The sequence below is a fragment of the Ranitomeya imitator genome, chromosome 4, assembly GCF_032444005.1.
Source record: "Ranitomeya imitator isolate aRanImi1 chromosome 4, aRanImi1.pri, whole genome shotgun sequence".
Taxonomy (NCBI): Eukaryota; Metazoa; Chordata; class Amphibia; order Anura; family Dendrobatidae; genus Ranitomeya; species Ranitomeya imitator.
Window position 1 is genome coordinate 271,521,172 of NC_091285.1, and position 18,537 is coordinate 271,539,708.

The following is an 18,537-nucleotide window of genomic DNA, read 5'->3' on the forward strand; positions in this document are numbered from 1 at the left end:
TTTGAGTTCCCAAGCTCACCAGTCAATTCCTTTTTTCTCAGAATGTACCCAACTGTTGATTTTGCTACTCCAAGCATGTCTGCTATCTCTCTGATGGATTTTTTCTTTTTTTTCAGCCTCAGGATGTTCTGCTTCACCTCAATTGAGAGTTCCTTTGACCGCATGTTGTCTGCTCACAGCAACAGCTTCCAAATGCAAAACCACACACCTGGAATCCACCCCTGACCTTTTAACTACTTCACAGTCTGCACAAAGGAACAGCGCTCCACCGGGTGTATCGATAAAAATAAATCCTTTATTTAGCCATAGAACAAAAGCGACGTTTCGACCATATGCTGGTCTTTTTCAAGCATACTTGAAAAAGACCAGCATATGGTCGAAACGTCGCTTTTGTTCTATGGCTAAATAAAGGATTTATTTTTATCGATACACCCGGTGGAGCGCTGTTCCTTTGTGCAGACTGTGACGTGTTACCCAGGTGGGTTCCCTGGATATGGAACGAGCGCCCAAGTAAGGGAGTGCTGTCCGTCATCTACACTTGATTTATACTTTTAACTACTTCATTGATTACAGGTTAACGAGGGAGACGCCTTCAGAGTTAATTGCAGCCCTTAGAGTCCATTGTCCAATTACTTTTGGTCCCTTGAAAAAGAGGACGCTATGCATTACAGAGCTATGATTCCTAAACCCTTTCTCCGATTTGGATGTGGAAACTATCATATTGCAGCTGGGAGTGTGCACTTTCAGCCCATATTATATATATAATTGTATTTCTGAACATGTTTTTGTAAACAGCTAAAATAACAAAACTTGTGTCACTGTTCAAATATTTCTGGCCCTAACTGTATTTGGACAGAGACAACATTTTTCTAATTTTGGTTATAGACATTACCACAATGAATTTTAAACAAAACAATTCAGATGCAGTTGAAGTTCAGACTTTCAGCTTTCATCTGAGGGTATCCACATTAAAATTGGATGAAGGGTTTAGGAGTTAAAATTCATTGTGGTAGTGTCTATAACCAAAATTAGAAAAATGTTGTCTCTGTCCAAATATATATGGACGTAACTGTATGTATTCATGTTACATAGATGGAAGAAAAGCCGGCAATTCATCTGCCGTGTACTATAAAATCACTGCATGAGCTGACGGAATAGAAGAGATGGATTACATACAGTATATATAAATAGAATAGATAGTTATACAGATGTCAGTGACAAAAACAATTAGTACAGTGTGTGTGCCGCGTACTGAACATGTATTTAATTAATAAAAGATTATTTTTTAGAAAAAAATGGCGTGGCCTCCCGCACAATTTTTGTTACCAGCAGAGGGAAAGCCGATGGCTGCGGGCCAATGTTTAAAGCCTGGGAAGGGGGTAATACCCATGGAGCTTCCCAGGCTATTAATATCAGCTCACAGCTGTATAATTAGCCTTTACTAGCTATTTAAATGGGGACCCCCCCAAAAAAATGTGGTGGGTCCCCTTCAATTAATAACCAGAAAAGGCTATGCACACAGCTGCAGTCTGATATTAATAGTCTAGGAAGGTGTCATGAATGCTGGCCCCCCAGGCTAAAAACATCAGCTCTCAGATGCCCCAGAAAAGATGCATCTCTAAGATGCACCAATTTTAGCACTTAGCCTTGCTCTTCCCACTTGCCCTGTAGTGGTGGCAAGTGAGGTGGTAGTTGGTGGGGTTGATGTCACCTTTGTATTGTCAGGTATTGTCAGGTGACATCAAGCCCCGAGGTTAGTAATGAAGAGGCATCAATAAGTCACATTGTAAGAAAACACCGACAGAAAAAAGTCCTTTAATTGAAAGACAGACACAAACTCCTTTAATAATCTTAATGAAACCATACTTACAACCTTGCCCATTCCCCCGATGCCCTTGTCATCTGCAAAAGAGGTAAAAAAAAAGCAAACAACAATATTCCTCACCTTTCCGCAGAGATGCTTTTAATCCATTTGTCCCACGACGGGTCTAGCTCTGCTACATCTAGATGGCAGGCTGCATTGTTGCATGATGCAACCATGCAGCCTGTCATCCAGTAGACACTGATCACCATGTACGTGAACTGCTATTCCCTGTCTGAGGGCACCGCGAGCTTGAGAAAGTTCTCCTGCTCGCGGTGCCGTCTGACAGGTCATGCAAGCTCATGGCCAATGAACTCACTTCATTTATGTGACGTTGGTGTGAGCACCTTGGGAATTCTTATTATATTATTATTATAAAAACCTGATAGGAGCCCGTACATGGTGCCATCATAAGCAGTGCTCTGCTATATTCCCAGGATTATGGCAGAGAGACTTGTTTCTCCCTTACTCTGTTATTCAAAGGCTCCAGAATGTAAAGAGAAATAAATAGACATATTTTTACAATTAAAACTGTTTTCTCATTGAAGTCCAATTTTATACTTGCTTGGCCCTAAACAGAACACTTTTGAGCAACTGCTGCCCCTGTTGACTTAAACTGATAAAATGAATGTTTCTGACCAATTGCTCGTGACTATTACTAGCCTATTGTGTACCGTAACTGCTTTTGATTTGGCTCAGAACGCTGGGAACAGCCTGTGTACTAACAAGTGTACAATAATGATTCCTCCAGGAGCACATTCCACGACTATGACCTCTGATCACTTTTAGAAGTTGTACTTCGTTCTCATACAGTCCACGTCTAAGTATCTCCATATCCTGACTACACACAAGATGTTTTCCTCTGCAGGACACACTTCCTGTGCAGGAGGTAGATTGGAATGTGGCGAGGAAATATGAAATGTCCAGAGAAATGTCTTTTCAAGAAGATGAAAGCCGCATATGCAGCCTTTTACATCCACCTTGAATTCACCTTCTTTTATATTTGCCAACATGTTGTTTATTGGGGGGTTATTTTGGCCGCATTGTAACTTTCGGTCATTACTAGTGATACTCTGCTGTATCAGCCACCACAGCAGAATGCACTTACTATGACAGTTTGCTACAGTAATAACAACAAAAAATAAGGAAAATTTTAAAATCCTATATAGACAAAAGAGCAAGAAACAGGCTTGTATGGGGTCTTGTAGGATGTCTTGCGGACATAGTGTAAATAGTGAGTGCAGAACAGCAATGAAACAGATCTCTGAAAGGGGTTGTCCTGTCACATCATATTCCTGACCAATTTGTTGGATAGGTCATTAATATCAGATTAGCAGAAGAAAGTCAGCACTCTGTTTTCCTTGGTTCAATACTTTATTGGAAATCCACATGCACAACCCTTCTGCTGACATACCTATCTGCCTGCTCAGGCTGACGTGCACCCAAGATGCAAGTGATGCAGGAGTGTTGAGCTGTCATTTTCTATGTTTGGATTAATATCAAATTGTTGGGAGTCCAACTCCCAGCACCACCACCAATCTGCTGTTAGGTGCTCAGGCATCACATCGACACTTAGAACGAGGCTGCACTGCACAGCTCCATTCAATCGGTAACTGCTGCTGCTGGGTACTGCAGAACAGCTGCTTTTCTTGTGAATATGAGTTATTCTGCAGTACTCAGTGTTAGCCTTTTAAGTGATATGACTCACAACATCATATACTGTTTGGACAAAGTATACAAGAAGATAGAGAGAAAATGGTATAATATGACATAAGTTAGCATCACAATTTTAATATACTGATAATGGTGCTGCAGATTTCAGGCATCTCATGAGCACGCTGCAGACCTTTGAAGTGACCAACATATTAAATTATATTGTCACCCTTGCGAGACAGATATAGTAAAATACTATGGTAGAGCAGGGACATTTTCAGCTCCCTGTCTCACCATTCACTCTAGTAAGTCATTGATCTGCATGCAAGCAGTAGCATCAATTCTAAAATCAGCTATCACAACCACACTTCTTATACAAAACCATGACTAGTAATGATACATACTTAAAGTGACGTCACTTGCAGGGGCGGCACTGGTCTCTGCGCACTGGGTATCCTTACCATGCGCACTGACTGTGCGCTCTCCAGCCAACTTCTTACTTCTGGTCAGAGCCGGTGAGAAAACTCTCCATCAGTGTGCATATTGCACAGTGACAAGAATCTACTGAACATCCATTGGAATGGACAATCGACACATGCTCAGTAGAGCAGGGACTAGCCCAGACCCGGAAATGGGCATCACTGATGACGCTTTGTTTCAGGAAAGAAGCAGTGACTATGACAGTGACCGCAACCTCTGCCTCCTGATGACATTCTGTTTAAGTATCCCGGCATGCACTGGGATTCTCACACAAAGCGTCATCAAAAAAGGAGTGGAATAAAAGAAAAGCAGTTAGAAATCTGGGGTGTGGCTATGTAGTGGAGCAGGAAGGACATGCCTGGCTGGAGCTCCTAGAATCCTGAACAAATCCCGGCAATTTTACATACCCAAGTGGAACTCCACGGGTGTTGCTGAGCTCCCCTGGGTACCTGGAGGCGTCTGGCTCCTGAGGAGGTGCAAAGCGCAGCTTCGGTCGGGCGAGGTCCGGGGAAACACAGGTGGAGGACGGCGTCTGAAGGAACCATTTTCTTTGCCGTGCGCACTGACAGTGGAGGACACGGAGCGAAGCGGGAAGAGCCGGCCTGACAGCGTGTGGAACTCCTGGAGGTACGAGAGGGGGACCGCGCGGTGTGAGCTCTGAGAGACAGGCCCTGTTCTCCCCTCTCATTAACTACATAAAACGCCGCCCGGCCCCTAATACCTGCACCAGGGCTGGAGCCTCTCCCTCTGCTCCCACTAAGTGGATCGGGGCTGAATCAACTGGTGATCCACTTTAACACTAGAACACTAAATTACAGAGACAAGGATGCGATACTTCGCATGGCAAGACTGAAGAGTCCTATCAAATTTGATAATGCTATTTCAATATTCCCAGATTTTTCTATGGAACTTCAAAAGCATCGGGCTCAATTCATGAAGAAAAAGAAACAGCTCAGAGAAAAGAACATTCTCTTTTGTTTCTGGTGTCCTTTGACAGCTCTTTGGTCTTCACCATAGTGGAGTTTGGAGTCAGACTGTTTGAGGGTGTGCACAGGTGTCGTTTTATACTGATAACAAGTTTAAACAGGTGCCATTACTACAGGTAATGAGTGGAGGAAAGAGGAGACTCTTAAAGAAGAAGTTACAGGTCTGTGAGAGCCAGAAATCTTGATTGTTTGTTTCTGACCAAATACTTATTTTCCACCATAATATGCAAATAAAATGTTAAAAAAACAGACAATGTGATTTTCTGGATTTTTTTTTCTCAGTTTGTCTCCCATAGTTGAGGTCTACCTATGATGTAAATTACAGACGCCTCTCATCTTTTTAAGTGGTGGAACTTGCACTATTGCTGACTGACTAAATACTTTTTTGCCCCACTGTATATAGCTCCAAGGGGGATTCTGATACTCTGGAATGCCTAAACTATCTATCAGTGAGTTGCAGGATACTCCAGTCACATGGGAGCGCCCAGGACACAGATGAAAGGATTATTTCTTTGTTTATTGAAATCCACAACGCGTTTTGACGGAACAGCTCCATCTTCATCAGGTGGCAGTACCCGCCAGGGATGCCCTCTCTCCCCGACCCTCTTTGCTCTTGCGATAGAAGCACTAGCAAGATGTATGAGATCCACTCCAGCTATTAGGGGGATTAGAATAGCGGACCGCACGGATATTATTGATTTATACGCGGATGACATGGTAATATTTATGGATGAAGTTGAGGAGACCTTACCTCGTGTGATCACCATTGTAGAGGGATTTGGTAAACACTCGGGACTATACATTAACTGGTATAAGTCTGCCTTAATGCCTCTTTCCCATGACTCCACAGATCACCTTGAAATGTTATCCCCACTACCAGTCGTGTCTAAATTTAAGTACTTAGGAATAATTGTACCAAAATGCAGCAGACTTGATCTACAATTTAATATTCTCCCGTTGCTGGACCTAGTCAAACACAAATTTGCTATATGGGGTAAATTACCATTGTCTGTTTCTGGTCGTATAAATCTGATTAAAATGATATTACTTCCGAAGCTTAATTACTCCCTTCAACATAGTGCAGTACCGATCCCTAGATCTTTTTTTCTAAAGTTTAAACTCACTAGCTTCGTCCTTTATATGGGGGAAGGCTAGACCTAAACTTAAATTGACTACCTTGTATAGGTCTAAACAAATTGGGGTTGTGGTGTTACCAGATTTTTTTCTGTATTATTTGGCTGGACAACTTAGAGCTTTGGGACAGTGGATGCCTGGGGGCTGTTTGCCAAACTCAGAGAGTCATCTGGCTCATGCCACAAGATTGATTGCCCGGTGGGTTTTCTGGAAGCAAATAGGCCTAATACCCCTAGACTATTACCATTACTTCAGTTGGCGAGATAGACTTGGAAGCAAGTAAAAAAGGTAATCCACTTTGATGGTATTATAGCCGAAATGCCTCTATGGAATAATGAATCATTCATCTGCTCAATTCTGGATATCACATGGTGTCTTGTCGGTTAATGATCTTTATGAACAAGGAACCTTAATGTCTTTTGAACAATTGCAACTAAGGTATGATATCCCAAGACCTCAATTCTTTCGATATTTGCAGCTCAGATCAGCGATTCAATCACATATGCGTAGCATGAACATGATGCAAATAATATCATCCTTTCCACTGATAGGGATCTTTAAATCATCACATATGCGTAGCATGAACATGATGCAAATAATATCATCCTTTCCACTGATAGGGATCTTTAAATCATAGGGACCCCGTGGTCTTATCTCTGCACTATACACATATATGCTATCCGTGGGCGCTGACTCTGCTCTATTGCCAGTTAGAGAAAAGTGGAAACTCCTGATACCTGATCTTCGGAATGAGGATTGGGAGATGGCTCTTGAGTCCCCAACTAAAGTATCCCCTTTGGCTAACAATAAAATGATACAAATGTATATATTACATCAGTCATATTTAACCCCATTACGATTATTCAAAATTGGGTGGTCTCAATCTTCAGAATGCCTCAGATGCCATACAGGGGAGGCAGATTTTATACACATGATATGGGGATGGCCAGTTATTTTCTCTTTTTGGAAAGAGGTAACTTCATTGTTGACCTCTTTTGTGCATGTTCCCGTCCCTCTAAATCCATTAGTGTGTTTATTTGGGGTACTAGAAGAAGAGCTGTGGGGACACCATACTCAAATCCTGTTGAGAGAGACACTTTTCTTGGCAAGGAAACTGAAAGCCTTACGCTGGATGGGCAATACGCATCCATCTCTCAAGGCCTGGATTGAGCTGGTAAATTCAATCATACCATGCGAACCTTATACCAGAATAGGGGCTGTTTAGAAAAATGTAATAAAATTTGGGATACATGGAATTCGTCGTACCTTACTATATCCTTACGTAGCTGATGGCCTAGCTCCAATATGATAGATCTCACTGCAAAATAAAATATGCATTGTTCACGCTGTACTTCAATATTACTTTATTAATGTGATGGGGATTGTTTTAGCAGTAAAATAGTTTTAGGGTTATAAGTACTTTAGACATACTGTAATACTTGAGTTTATATGAACCAGTCTATGCTTTGAGATTTACATCAATGAAAACTCGTTACATTCTTTTACTGCATTCTTATGATTATTACGATGAGTGTATTAGTGCGGACTTGGATATATGTATAGCATGTATGTCTATTTGTTCTTTTTTTGTTATTGTTGTTGCTTAATAATCGAATTTAAAAAAAAAAAGCAGTTAGAAATCTAGTAAGTTATCTTAACTTTTGACAATAACGTTAACCTTAACTTTTGATCCGTTACATAATGCATTCTTCTTTATCCATATCTAAAGTGAAAAATCATTGTCTGGAATTGTAGCTACCTTCCTGAAAAAGGATGAGCTTTATTACCAGGTGCAGCTCATGGAAATGAGTAGTTACCATAATTATTTTTTCGCCAGCTGCAGATTTTGTGACAGGTCAGATAGAAAAAAAAAAATAGGGTCATGGTGTCATAAATATGGGAAATATTTGGACAGAGACAGAATCTTCATCTTTTTACCTCTGTATATACAGCTCTAGCAAAAATTAAGAGACCACTGCAAAATGTTCAGTTTGTCTGATTTTTCTCTTTATAGGTATATTTTTGGAGTAAAATGTAATTTATTCATTTATTCTATAAACTTCTGACAATTTGTCTCTGAATTTCCAAGCAATAATTTTTGTATTTTTTTTCTGACAAAGAAAAATGGTCAAAATTAAAGAAAACAAACAGAGCTTTCAGACCTCAACTAATGCAAAGAAAACGAGTTCATAATCATTTAGAAACAACAATACTAATGTTTTACCTCAGGAAGAGTTCAGAAATCAATATTTTGTGGAATAACCGTGATTTTTAATCACAGCTTTCATGCGTCTTGGCATGCTTTCCACCAGTTTTTCACACTGCTTCTGGCGCAAAAATGTAAGCAGTTCTTCTTTGTTTGATGGCTTGTGACTATCCATCATCCTCTCGATTATATTCCAGAGGTTTTCAATAGGGTTCAGGTCTGGAGATTGGGCTGCTCATGACAGGGTTTTGATGTGGTGGTCTCTTAATTTTTTGCCAGAGCTGGATATATGCAATGGATTTGGAACATCATTATGATGTAAGTGACAATCCTCAGATTGTGGTCTATAGAATTATTAACACAATGGATGGACACTGATAAATTATACAAATTTTGTAACCATCCAAATAATTCTGGACCTAATTGTAGATTAGAAATGAGTTGAACTATATCTGTAATAATGTCCCATATAACTGATTATATGATTGCTAAACTATTATCTGTGTGTTTTCAGTGCTGGAATTGGAAGAACCGGCTGTTTCATTGCTACATCCATTGGCTGCTGTCAGCTGAGGGAAGAAGGAAATGTAGATGTATTAAGCATTGTCTGCCAGCTAAGAATGGACAGGTAAATCCAGATCACAAGGAAAATGCTTATTAAGTAGAGAAAAAAGTGAAATGCTCTATAAGGTATAACATTTAGATGAATGAAACATAATTTGATAATTTGTTTTCTTAATATTGCATTTATACAACAGTCTGTATAAATAGACATACTGAATGCTATATAATAATTTCATTGTTGCAACTGTATGTACAAATCTATACTACAATACAACATTTTAAAGAAAATATGTTAGAAGGTTCCAAAAATGATATTATTTTCTCAAATGATTTCAAAATAATACATTTTTTGCATGTTTTACTTTTTCACAGTCTGTGTTTACTGCTTCAATAGCATAATATAGTTGTAAAGTATCTCAGAGGCCGTCAACTTAAAAGGCAAACTTGCACAGACTTGGCACAAACCATTCTGTCTAGTAGGTCCCAAAGGAATCCCAGCCTATACCTTTAACCTTCTACACTGGAATCTAGCCTTATCACAGACTTCCTGGGTTGTGACTAGAGATGAGCGAACTTGTTTGGAAAACATTCACCAATCTCAAAGTCGGCACGAACATTGCACATTCGGATTCATGTTTGGATTCCCGAGCATTTTCTGCAAAAGTCAGTAAATGTACGAGTTTCGACTGAGGCAGTGATCTTACCGGCTCTTATGATCGCGGTAAGATCATTACCGTTGGTCAGAATGCTGTGGGGACATGCTGTCAGATGTTAGCGTGACCACGCAGCTGTGACTGTGACCAGCAGTACTGTAAATCATTATTGCCGGTCAGAGAGCTGTGGTTCCCGCAATGTCAAATGACAGTGTGAGCCCACAGCTGTGATCGGAGGTAAAAAGTTTACCTCCAGTCACTGGCGTCAGTTGATGGGACAACTACTTCCATTAGCCGATGACTGCTGCCACTAATAACAGCGAGAGCAGGTGGCTGCTGATGAGAGTACTCATCAGCCACCGCCTGCGCTCTTAATAAATAGTTAAAAAATACATAGGTTCCTCTGTATTTATGATAACCAGCCAGGCAATACTGACAACTGTGGGCTGCTTTTAAATAATTTAAAAAACTGGTCTGGGGTCCCCTCCATTTTTGACAATCAGCCAAGCTAAAGCAGACAGCTGGGGGCTGGTATTCTCAGTCTGTTAAGGGGCAACCTAAAAACAGTAGCCCGCAGCCACCCAGAAAAGGTGCATCTATTAGGTACACCAATTATGGCGTTTTGCCCAGCTCTTCCCACTTGCCCTGTGTCAGCAGCAAGTAGAGTTCATATTTGTGGGCTTTATGTCACCATTGTATTGTCCGGAGACATCAAGCCCATGGCTTAGTAATGGAGAGGCATCTACAAGACACCTATCCATTACTTATCCTATAGTTATATTGTAAATAAATATACAGAAAGTATTTAAGTCCTTTATTTGAAATAACAGCAAAACACAATTTTCCATTTTAATTTAAAAATAACAAACACAGTTATACTCACCATTGAAGCCCTCATCTCATGTAATAAATAGAAAATAAAAAACAACCATATCCCTCACCTGTCTGTCGATGGATTCTGTCCCATGCCATAATCCATGTCTGGGGATAAATACTTTTCATTCTGGACGGTGCCAAGATGTGAACATCCAGGCTGAGAACCACTGAGGAATGAGTTGCTGTGAGCTCAGAATCAGTGACTAGCAGTGACGTCATCAAGGTTACCATGTGTCACTGAGGCTGTGTTCCCATGGTGATCTGCGGTGAACTCACTGAGCTGAACTGCGGTGAACTCACCGACTTTTTCTCACGGCGCTGACATCACTGCAGTTCAGCCCGGCTGCTCACTAATGCTGAGGTCATCGCTGTTCACTGATGCTGTGCTTGCAGCAGCTCATTCATCACTGGTTCTCAGCCTGGACAGTTGCATCTTGGCCCTGTTCAGGTTGAAAACTGTTTAACCCCAGACATGGCTTATGGTGTCAGACAGGTGAGGGATATTGTTGTTTTTTTCATTTTTGTTTTATTACAGGAGACAAGGGCTTCAATGGAATGGGCGTTAGGTGTGTTTAACTGTGTTTGTTATTTTTAAATAAAAAAGAAAAAGTATGTTTTGTTTTTTGTTTTTTTTTATTTGTTATTCTTGTTGTGTGTTTTATTACAATACAGCTATATGATTAGTAATGGATAGGTGTCTTATAGATGCCTCTCCATTATGAACTGTGGGCTTGATGTCAGCAGACAATACAAAAGTGACATCCTCCCCACAAATTTGAACCCCACTTGCCACCGCTACAGGGCAAGTATGAAGAGCCTGGCAAAGTGCCAGAATTCTTGCATCTAATAGATGCGCCATTTCTGGATGGCTGCGGGCTGCTGTTTTTAGGCTGGGGGGGGGCCAACATCCATGGTCCCTTACCAGCCTGAAATTACCAGCCCCCAACCGTTTGCTTTAGCTTGGCTGGTTTTCAAAAATGGGGGGAACCCCACGTCGTTTAAAAAAAAAATATTTAAATTTAAAAAATGGCATGGGGACTCCTGAATTCTTGAGAGTCAACCTTGATAAAGCCTGCAAACACTGGATGTTCTAGCCCCCCTATTTAACTGAATGAGGTTTGCGCTGGGGTACGGCTCTGGTACCTGAACCAAACCTTTTTTCAACTGTTCACTGAATCCAAAAAACTCGAACATCCAGGGGTTCATGCATCTTTAGTTGTGACGATGTAGACAGTGGCAAGACTAGCCAGGCACTATCTGGAGGGACAATAGCAGAAACAGAATCAGGAAACAAAACCATAATCAGACAAATAGCCAGGGTCATATACCAGGAGATCAGTGAAAGTCAGAGTCAGACAAGCCAGGGTGAATGTCAGATGGGATTATGGAGCAAACAAGGTCCAGATCAAGCTAGATGAGGAACAGGAGATCTGCAAATAAATAGCACTAGAGATGTATAAGGTAAACCAAATAACTGGAAACTCCACAACGACTCCTAGGAGTTTAAATTGGGTGTGGTACTGCACCATCATCCACAGCAAGAAACATATTACATCTGCCGATCAGTTGGACAGCAGACAATTACCCTGGTTGGGTGGCACCACAAGTCACTGTATTCTTAGGTGACAGCTCCGAAAATACAGCAATTCCTAAGTGCAGAGGCAAACATTGGGGGAGCAGTTCTAGATAAGAATATTACAAGAGTTTACCATGAACAGTGATTAATTCAAAATGGCAGAGAACAAGTTAAGGTACCGTCACACTAGACGATATCGCTAGCGATCCGTGACGTTGCAGCGTCCTCACTAGCGATATCGTCCAGTGTGACAGGCAGCAGCGATCAGGCCCCTGCTGTGCTGTCGCTGGTCGGGGAAGAAAGTCCAGAACTTTATTTCGTCCCTGGACTCCCCGCAGACATCGCTGAATCGGCGTGTGTGACACCGATTCAGCGATGTCTTCACTGGTAACCAGGGTAAACATCGGGTAACTAAGCGCAGGGCCGCGCTTAGTAACCCGATGTTTACCCTGGTTACCATCCTAAAAGTAAAAAAAAAAAACACTACATACTTACCTACCGCTGTCTGTCCCCGGCGCTGTGCTCTGCACTCCTCCTGTACTGGCTGTGAGTGTCGGTCAGCCGGAAAGCAGAGCGGTGACGTCACCGCTCTGCTTTCCGGCCGCTGTGCTCACGCAGCCAGTACAGGAGGAGTGCAGAGCACAGCGCTGGAGGACAGACTGCGGTAGGTAAGTATGTAGTGTTTGTTTTTTTTTACTTTTAGGATGGTAACCAGGGTAAACATCGGGTTACTAAGCGCGGCCCTGCGCTTAGTTACCCGATGTTTACCCTGGTTACCGGCATTGTTGGTCGCTGGAGAGCTGTCTGTGTGACAGTTCTCCAGCGACCAAACAGCGACGCTGCAGCGATCCGGATCGTTGTCGGTATCGCTGCAGCGTCGCTAAGTGTGACGGTACCTTTACCTTCAGCGCTTTAAACTAATTTACAGGAATTTACTATTTAGTAGATTAGACTATCAATGTTCGGTTAGGGTCCAATGCCTTCTGATTAGCATAATGAACAATGGAAAATCATGGGGCTGAGCTGTAGTGCCAGGTACAACTTCCCATATGTGGTGAAGACTGACTGTGCCTGTGTAAACAATGAGCACCACGGCCCATTATATGCAGATCAGCAGGGTTTCTAGAAGTGGGACCACAATGGATCAGTCATTGATCACCTGTTTAAGCGTTTTACATATCCTAATCCACACTCATTTTGTCTCAAAAGTGCAGCTTTTTGGATTAAAGAGAACCTGACCAAATACTGCTAGTGTGACGGCAGCCTAAGTTTGTATACAGTGTAGCTGTCAGTCACTGAAAGGACAGCCCACTAGTCAGAAATCCCACTCCGCACCCTTTTCTCTATACAATGGTGTCTTCAGATAAGACTGCATTTCATGGTGGCAAGTTCCCTTTAAATGAAAGCCATAATCAAAATATGACCTATTGATTAAAATAGTTTTTTTTGTATTTTTAAAAAAATGTTTGGTAATTTTTTATTATTATTTAATTATTTTTAACATAGTACAATCTGTATTAAAAATATAAAATCTAAATCTTGCATTTATCACCCTGGTCACTGGGGACTTTATTACACTCTAACTTCCTAATGTTTTAGGAAAGATCCTGACTATATCTTTTGCATTAAAGCATCTCATGATCATGTGCAAAGGTCATTGTGAAGGGAGGTGGAGGAGGGTCAGGTGTGACATCCTCTATTGTGATTGGTGGATCCTGTTTCCGCAGCTCTGTAAAGAGAGGTCATCTGACATTGTAACCATGCCTGTGAGAATATTGAAACTTGCTGTAAACCTTTCCTGAAAGGACGAAAAGTCTAAACCAGCGGAGAGTGTGAAAATTGCAAGATAACTATTTTTTTTTTAATGGAAATATGTCAAATATGTCAACAAGCATTTGTTGTAATCTGACTGCACCATGAGGTGGGCCAGAGACCCTGATTCCAGCGATGTATCACTTGGTATACTGGCTGCAGCAGTTATGATAGTCACATTTTTCTCTAAATGAGCAAATACCCTGTAGTAAGTAAATAGTTATAGTTCATGTAAATAGCATAGGGTACTGTAAGTTTTCTGTAAGTACCCTGTGTTATTTACATGTACTGTTTCTACCTATTTGCTTTCTATAGGATATTCGCTCATTCTGTCTTTATGCACACCTGTGCGTTGCTTTTATACCAACTCCTGCTCTTGTTCAATTTTATTAGTTTTGGTCTTTTTTGGGTCTTCCCATTGGCAGGTGCCTAAACAGCTTTCTGTACATTTATAGTGATAGAGAGCTGTTAATCAATGCAGCGTGGCTGGACTACCCTGCACGTGCCCAGTTGTCCTGTAAGGATTATCTCCTGCTGGTAAAAGACTGATTGTATGGAAACAGCAGAACATAGCCCAGTAAGTGACATCACTATAATCAGGGTCTCTGCTCCTACATTATGGTGTTCTCAGATTACATTGAAATAACCTGGTGATAGATTCCCTTTAATAAAGAGTGAAAAACATACATTTTGTCTTTAAATACCGTACATGAAACGCAACACAATTCTGGTGATAACTCTCCTGTAAGTCTGTCAGGGGTACATCTGGGTTCTTTTTTGACTGTAGTCATCAGCTGCACTTTTCAAAGCAAAAAGAAGCTGCAAAAAAGCATATATGTTAAGCGATACATGATTTCAACAGTGGGAGTTAATGGCGGACATATCCCAACATCAGAGTGCTGTATATGCTTTCATACATTTACATTTGTTCCCATCCTTCCTTAGCGCATGCCTGCAGTATGCACCTTTACACCTTTTTATAGACCTGACAAAGTCTATACTTGGAGGGAGCAAATATGGTGTGAACCCAACCTTACACTGCTCATTATTATAGCTACCTGTCAAATCTCTTCATCTTCTTACTTGATCTAGAAAAAGCAGAGTGAATTTTATCAAAGAGACGCGGCTGGAGAGCCTCTTCTTACCTGTAATGACCTGCCAGAAAAAAAAAGATATCAAATTCTTTTCACATCATAAAACACAGTGTGCGCCTTAGTGTACAGTATGTACCGTACGTGCCGTGCATTGTAGGATCTGATATGGTGGAGTGTAAAATAGCCGCGCTTTACTGGATTTCTAGGATGTAAAATCTTTTGGGAGGGTTTATATCAGCTAATTATATGTCAGAATATATATGATATTGTTACGTATTATTTTATACGAGATATATAAAATAGAGGAAATGTATACATATATATAGTCTGCTATGTGCTCACATGTAAGTAGTGCACACCGTACGTGACCAGGGGTTCACACAGACGCTAGGCAGCTTTTCCTGTCATTTCCCCGGCACACTGATATGTATCCTGTCCAAATGATGGTCAAAGGACACATTTCTGCTAGTATTAAAGCTGAATATGTGAAATGGAAATGGACCTCTGGTTTGGTTACCATTTAGTCATAACATATAAAGGTAGGTTAAGCAACGTTCACATTAGCGTTTCCTGACGCTGCGTCGGGAAACGCTGCGGCAACGCATGCGTCATGTGCCCCTATATTTAACATGGGGGGCGCATGGACATGCGTTGTGCTGCGTTGTGCGACGCATGCGTTTTTTTGGCCGCAAGCGTCGGGCGCGGAAAATGCAACAAGTTGCATTTTTCTTGCGTTCAAATTTCGGCAAAAAAGGACACATGCGTCGCAAAACGCAGCGTTTTTGCGTGCGTTTTGGTGCGTTTTTATTTGCGTTGTGCATTGCGTCGCCGACGCAGCGGCACACAACGCAAATCTGAACGTAGCCTTAGAAAACTCATGTTATATGCCTTTTGGGGAAATTCGTAGGGGAACATAAGATCGTCTCTTGGATAAAATGGAAAACCATAAAAAAGAGCAATAGTATCTCTTTAGGGGACTTTTCTTGCTTTATCCAGACAACCCAGTCATTGGAATAGATGTGTAATAGGAAATCATACACATACTGCCAGGATTCCCACAGATTTCAGCTGATCGCTGCCAATCCCAATGTTGTGACCAGATTATAAACCACTCTGACTAGTAGGGATTTTGCAAAGCTCATAGCCTTTTAAAACTTCTGAGGTTAAGAGCAAAATCTTTTTTTCAAATGGGAAGGTATGACTGGGATCAGACACTAAGGCTACTTTCACATTAGCGTCGGTACGGGGCAGTCGCGCTGCGTTGGCCCGACGTACCGACGCATACTGTGCAAGCGCCACACAACGGGGGCAGCGGATGCATTTTGCAAGCGCATCCGCTGCCCCATTGTGAGGTGCGGGGAGGTGGGGGCGGAGTTCCGGCCACGCATGCGCGGTCAGAAATGGCAGACCGTCGGCAGCAAAAAACGTTACATGTAACGTTTTTTGCAGCCGACGGTCCGCCACAACACGGCGCAACCATCGCACAACGGTTGCGACGTGTGGCAAAGCATCGCAATGCGACGCTAATGCAAGTCAATGGAGAAAAAACGCATCCTGCAAGCACTTTTGCAGGATGCGTTTTTTCTACAAAACGACGCATAGCAACATGCAGTGCACGACGCTAGTGTGAAAGTAGCCTAAGACAAGTGACAGTATTGCCTTGAGATACTCCTAGAATTTTTAATTCTAGCCTGACATGCTCAATTATTGTCAAATAACTCATAGCATATATTACAGAAAGGCAATATATGCGATTCCTCTTTATATAATTAAAGGGATTGTGCGGACGGAAGATGGGGATGACGTACCCTGGAGATATATCATCAATATATCAGTGGGGATCTGATTCATACTCCAACTAAGCGGCATCAGCATTGCACCTCCATTTGATGAGTTGACGTCCGGCTGCCATCAGAGCTTATACCCGGTGATCAATGGGGGTGCTGATTGAAACATACATAGTTCTATAAATTGGAAAAAGACAGATCCATCAAAGTCAGCATTTGTCCACCAGTTATACATTCACTATCGCTAGATTATTTGTAATCCCAAATGCCATTTTTTGTGATAAAAGCATCTATCCCAAAAGGGAAACTGTTGTGTGAAAAAACACTATTAATCTGCAGGTAATAGCGCTCTAAAGCCATGCGGCTATTACACTCGAAGCCTGGCTGCAAGGAGAAAATTAAATTTAATTAATTTAATTTCAGTCGTAGAGGCACGGCTTCAGTCACTGCTTAGTACACACTTCTGTAACCGTGCCCCCAGTACTGACTGACAGCTGACTCTACAGTCCATCAGTGCTGCGCCGGCTGTCAGTCAGTGATGGGTGTGTTACACCTGCCGCTGCCCCAGTACTGACTGACAACTGACTCTACAGTCAATCAGTGCTGCGCCGGCTGTCAGTCAGTGCCGGGGTGTGTTACACCTGCCGCTGCCCCAGTACTGACTGACAGCTGACTCTACAGTCCATCAGTGCTGCGCCGGCTGTCAGTCAGTGATGGGTGTGTTACACCTGCCGCTGCCCCAGTACTGACTGACAACTGACTCTACAGTCAATCAGTGCTGCGCCGGCTGTCAGTCAGTGCCGGGGTGTGTTACACCTGCCGCTGCCCCAGTACTGACTGACAGCTGACTCTACAGTCAATCAGTGCTGCGCCGGCTGTCAGTCAGTGCCAGGGTGAGTTACACCTGCCGCTGCCCCAGTACTGACTGACAGCTGACTCTACAGTCAATCAGTGCTGCGCCGGCTGTCAGTCAGTGCCGGGGTGTGTTACACCTGCCGCTGCCCCAGTACTGACTGACAGCTGACTCTACAGTCCATCAGTGCTGCGCCGGCTGTCAGTCAGTGCCGGGGTGTGTTACACCTGCCGCTCACTATGTACTGCGCGGTTACAGAAGCTGCGCCTCTATGACTGAAAGCTCATTTTCTCCTGGCATAGAGGCTTTCAGTGCAGCACCCACATGGCTTCAGAATGCTAGAAAGCAGATTAACCCCATATCTGCAGGTTAATAGCATTTTTTCACAGGACAGGTTCCCTTTAAATGCTGATATAGTATATACCATTGATACCTCTTGCGGTATTACACAGTCTGGCGATGTTGAAACCCCACCGTTCTGATATTAATAATGCATTATTATGTTCAGTCATTAATATCTTCTGGCCAGGTGGGTTGTCCACCTTTGGAGACAATTTTCTTTTCTTACATAAATACAGTGGGGCAAAAAAGTATTTAGTCAGTCAGCAATAGTGCAAGTTCCACCACTTAAAAAGATGAGAGGCGTCTGTAATTTACATCATAGGTAGACCTCAACTATGGGAGACAAACTGTGAAAAAAAAATCCAGAAAATCACATTGTCTGTTTTTTTAACATTTTATTTGCATATTATGGTGGAAAATAAGTATTTGGTCAGAAACAAACAATCAAGATTTCTGGCTCTCACAGACCTGTAACTTCTTCTTTAAGAGTCTCCTCTTTCCTCCACTCATTACCTGTAGTAATGGCACCTGTTTAAACTTGTTATCAGTATAAAAAGACACCTGTGCACACCCTCAAACAGTCCGACTCCAAACTCCACTATGGTGAAGACCAAAGAGCTGTCAAAGGACACCAGAAACAAAATTGTAGCCCTGCACCAG

General features: G+C 42.1%; 1 protein-coding gene across 4 annotated transcripts in view; it reads left to right on the forward strand.

The window, feature by feature from the left end:
• Window positions 1-18,537, forward strand: part of PTPRR (protein tyrosine phosphatase receptor type R) — a 419,872-nt gene that overhangs the window by 395,652 nt on the left and 5,683 nt on the right. For all 4 annotated transcript variants that reach the window (XM_069764605.1, XM_069764606.1, XM_069764607.1 and 1 more), the window contains one exon: window positions 8,835-8,948. In XM_069764605.1, coding sequence (XP_069620706.1) covers window positions 8,835-8,948 — 114 coding nt within the window. The remainder of the gene's footprint in view (window positions 1-8,834; window positions 8,949-18,537) is intronic.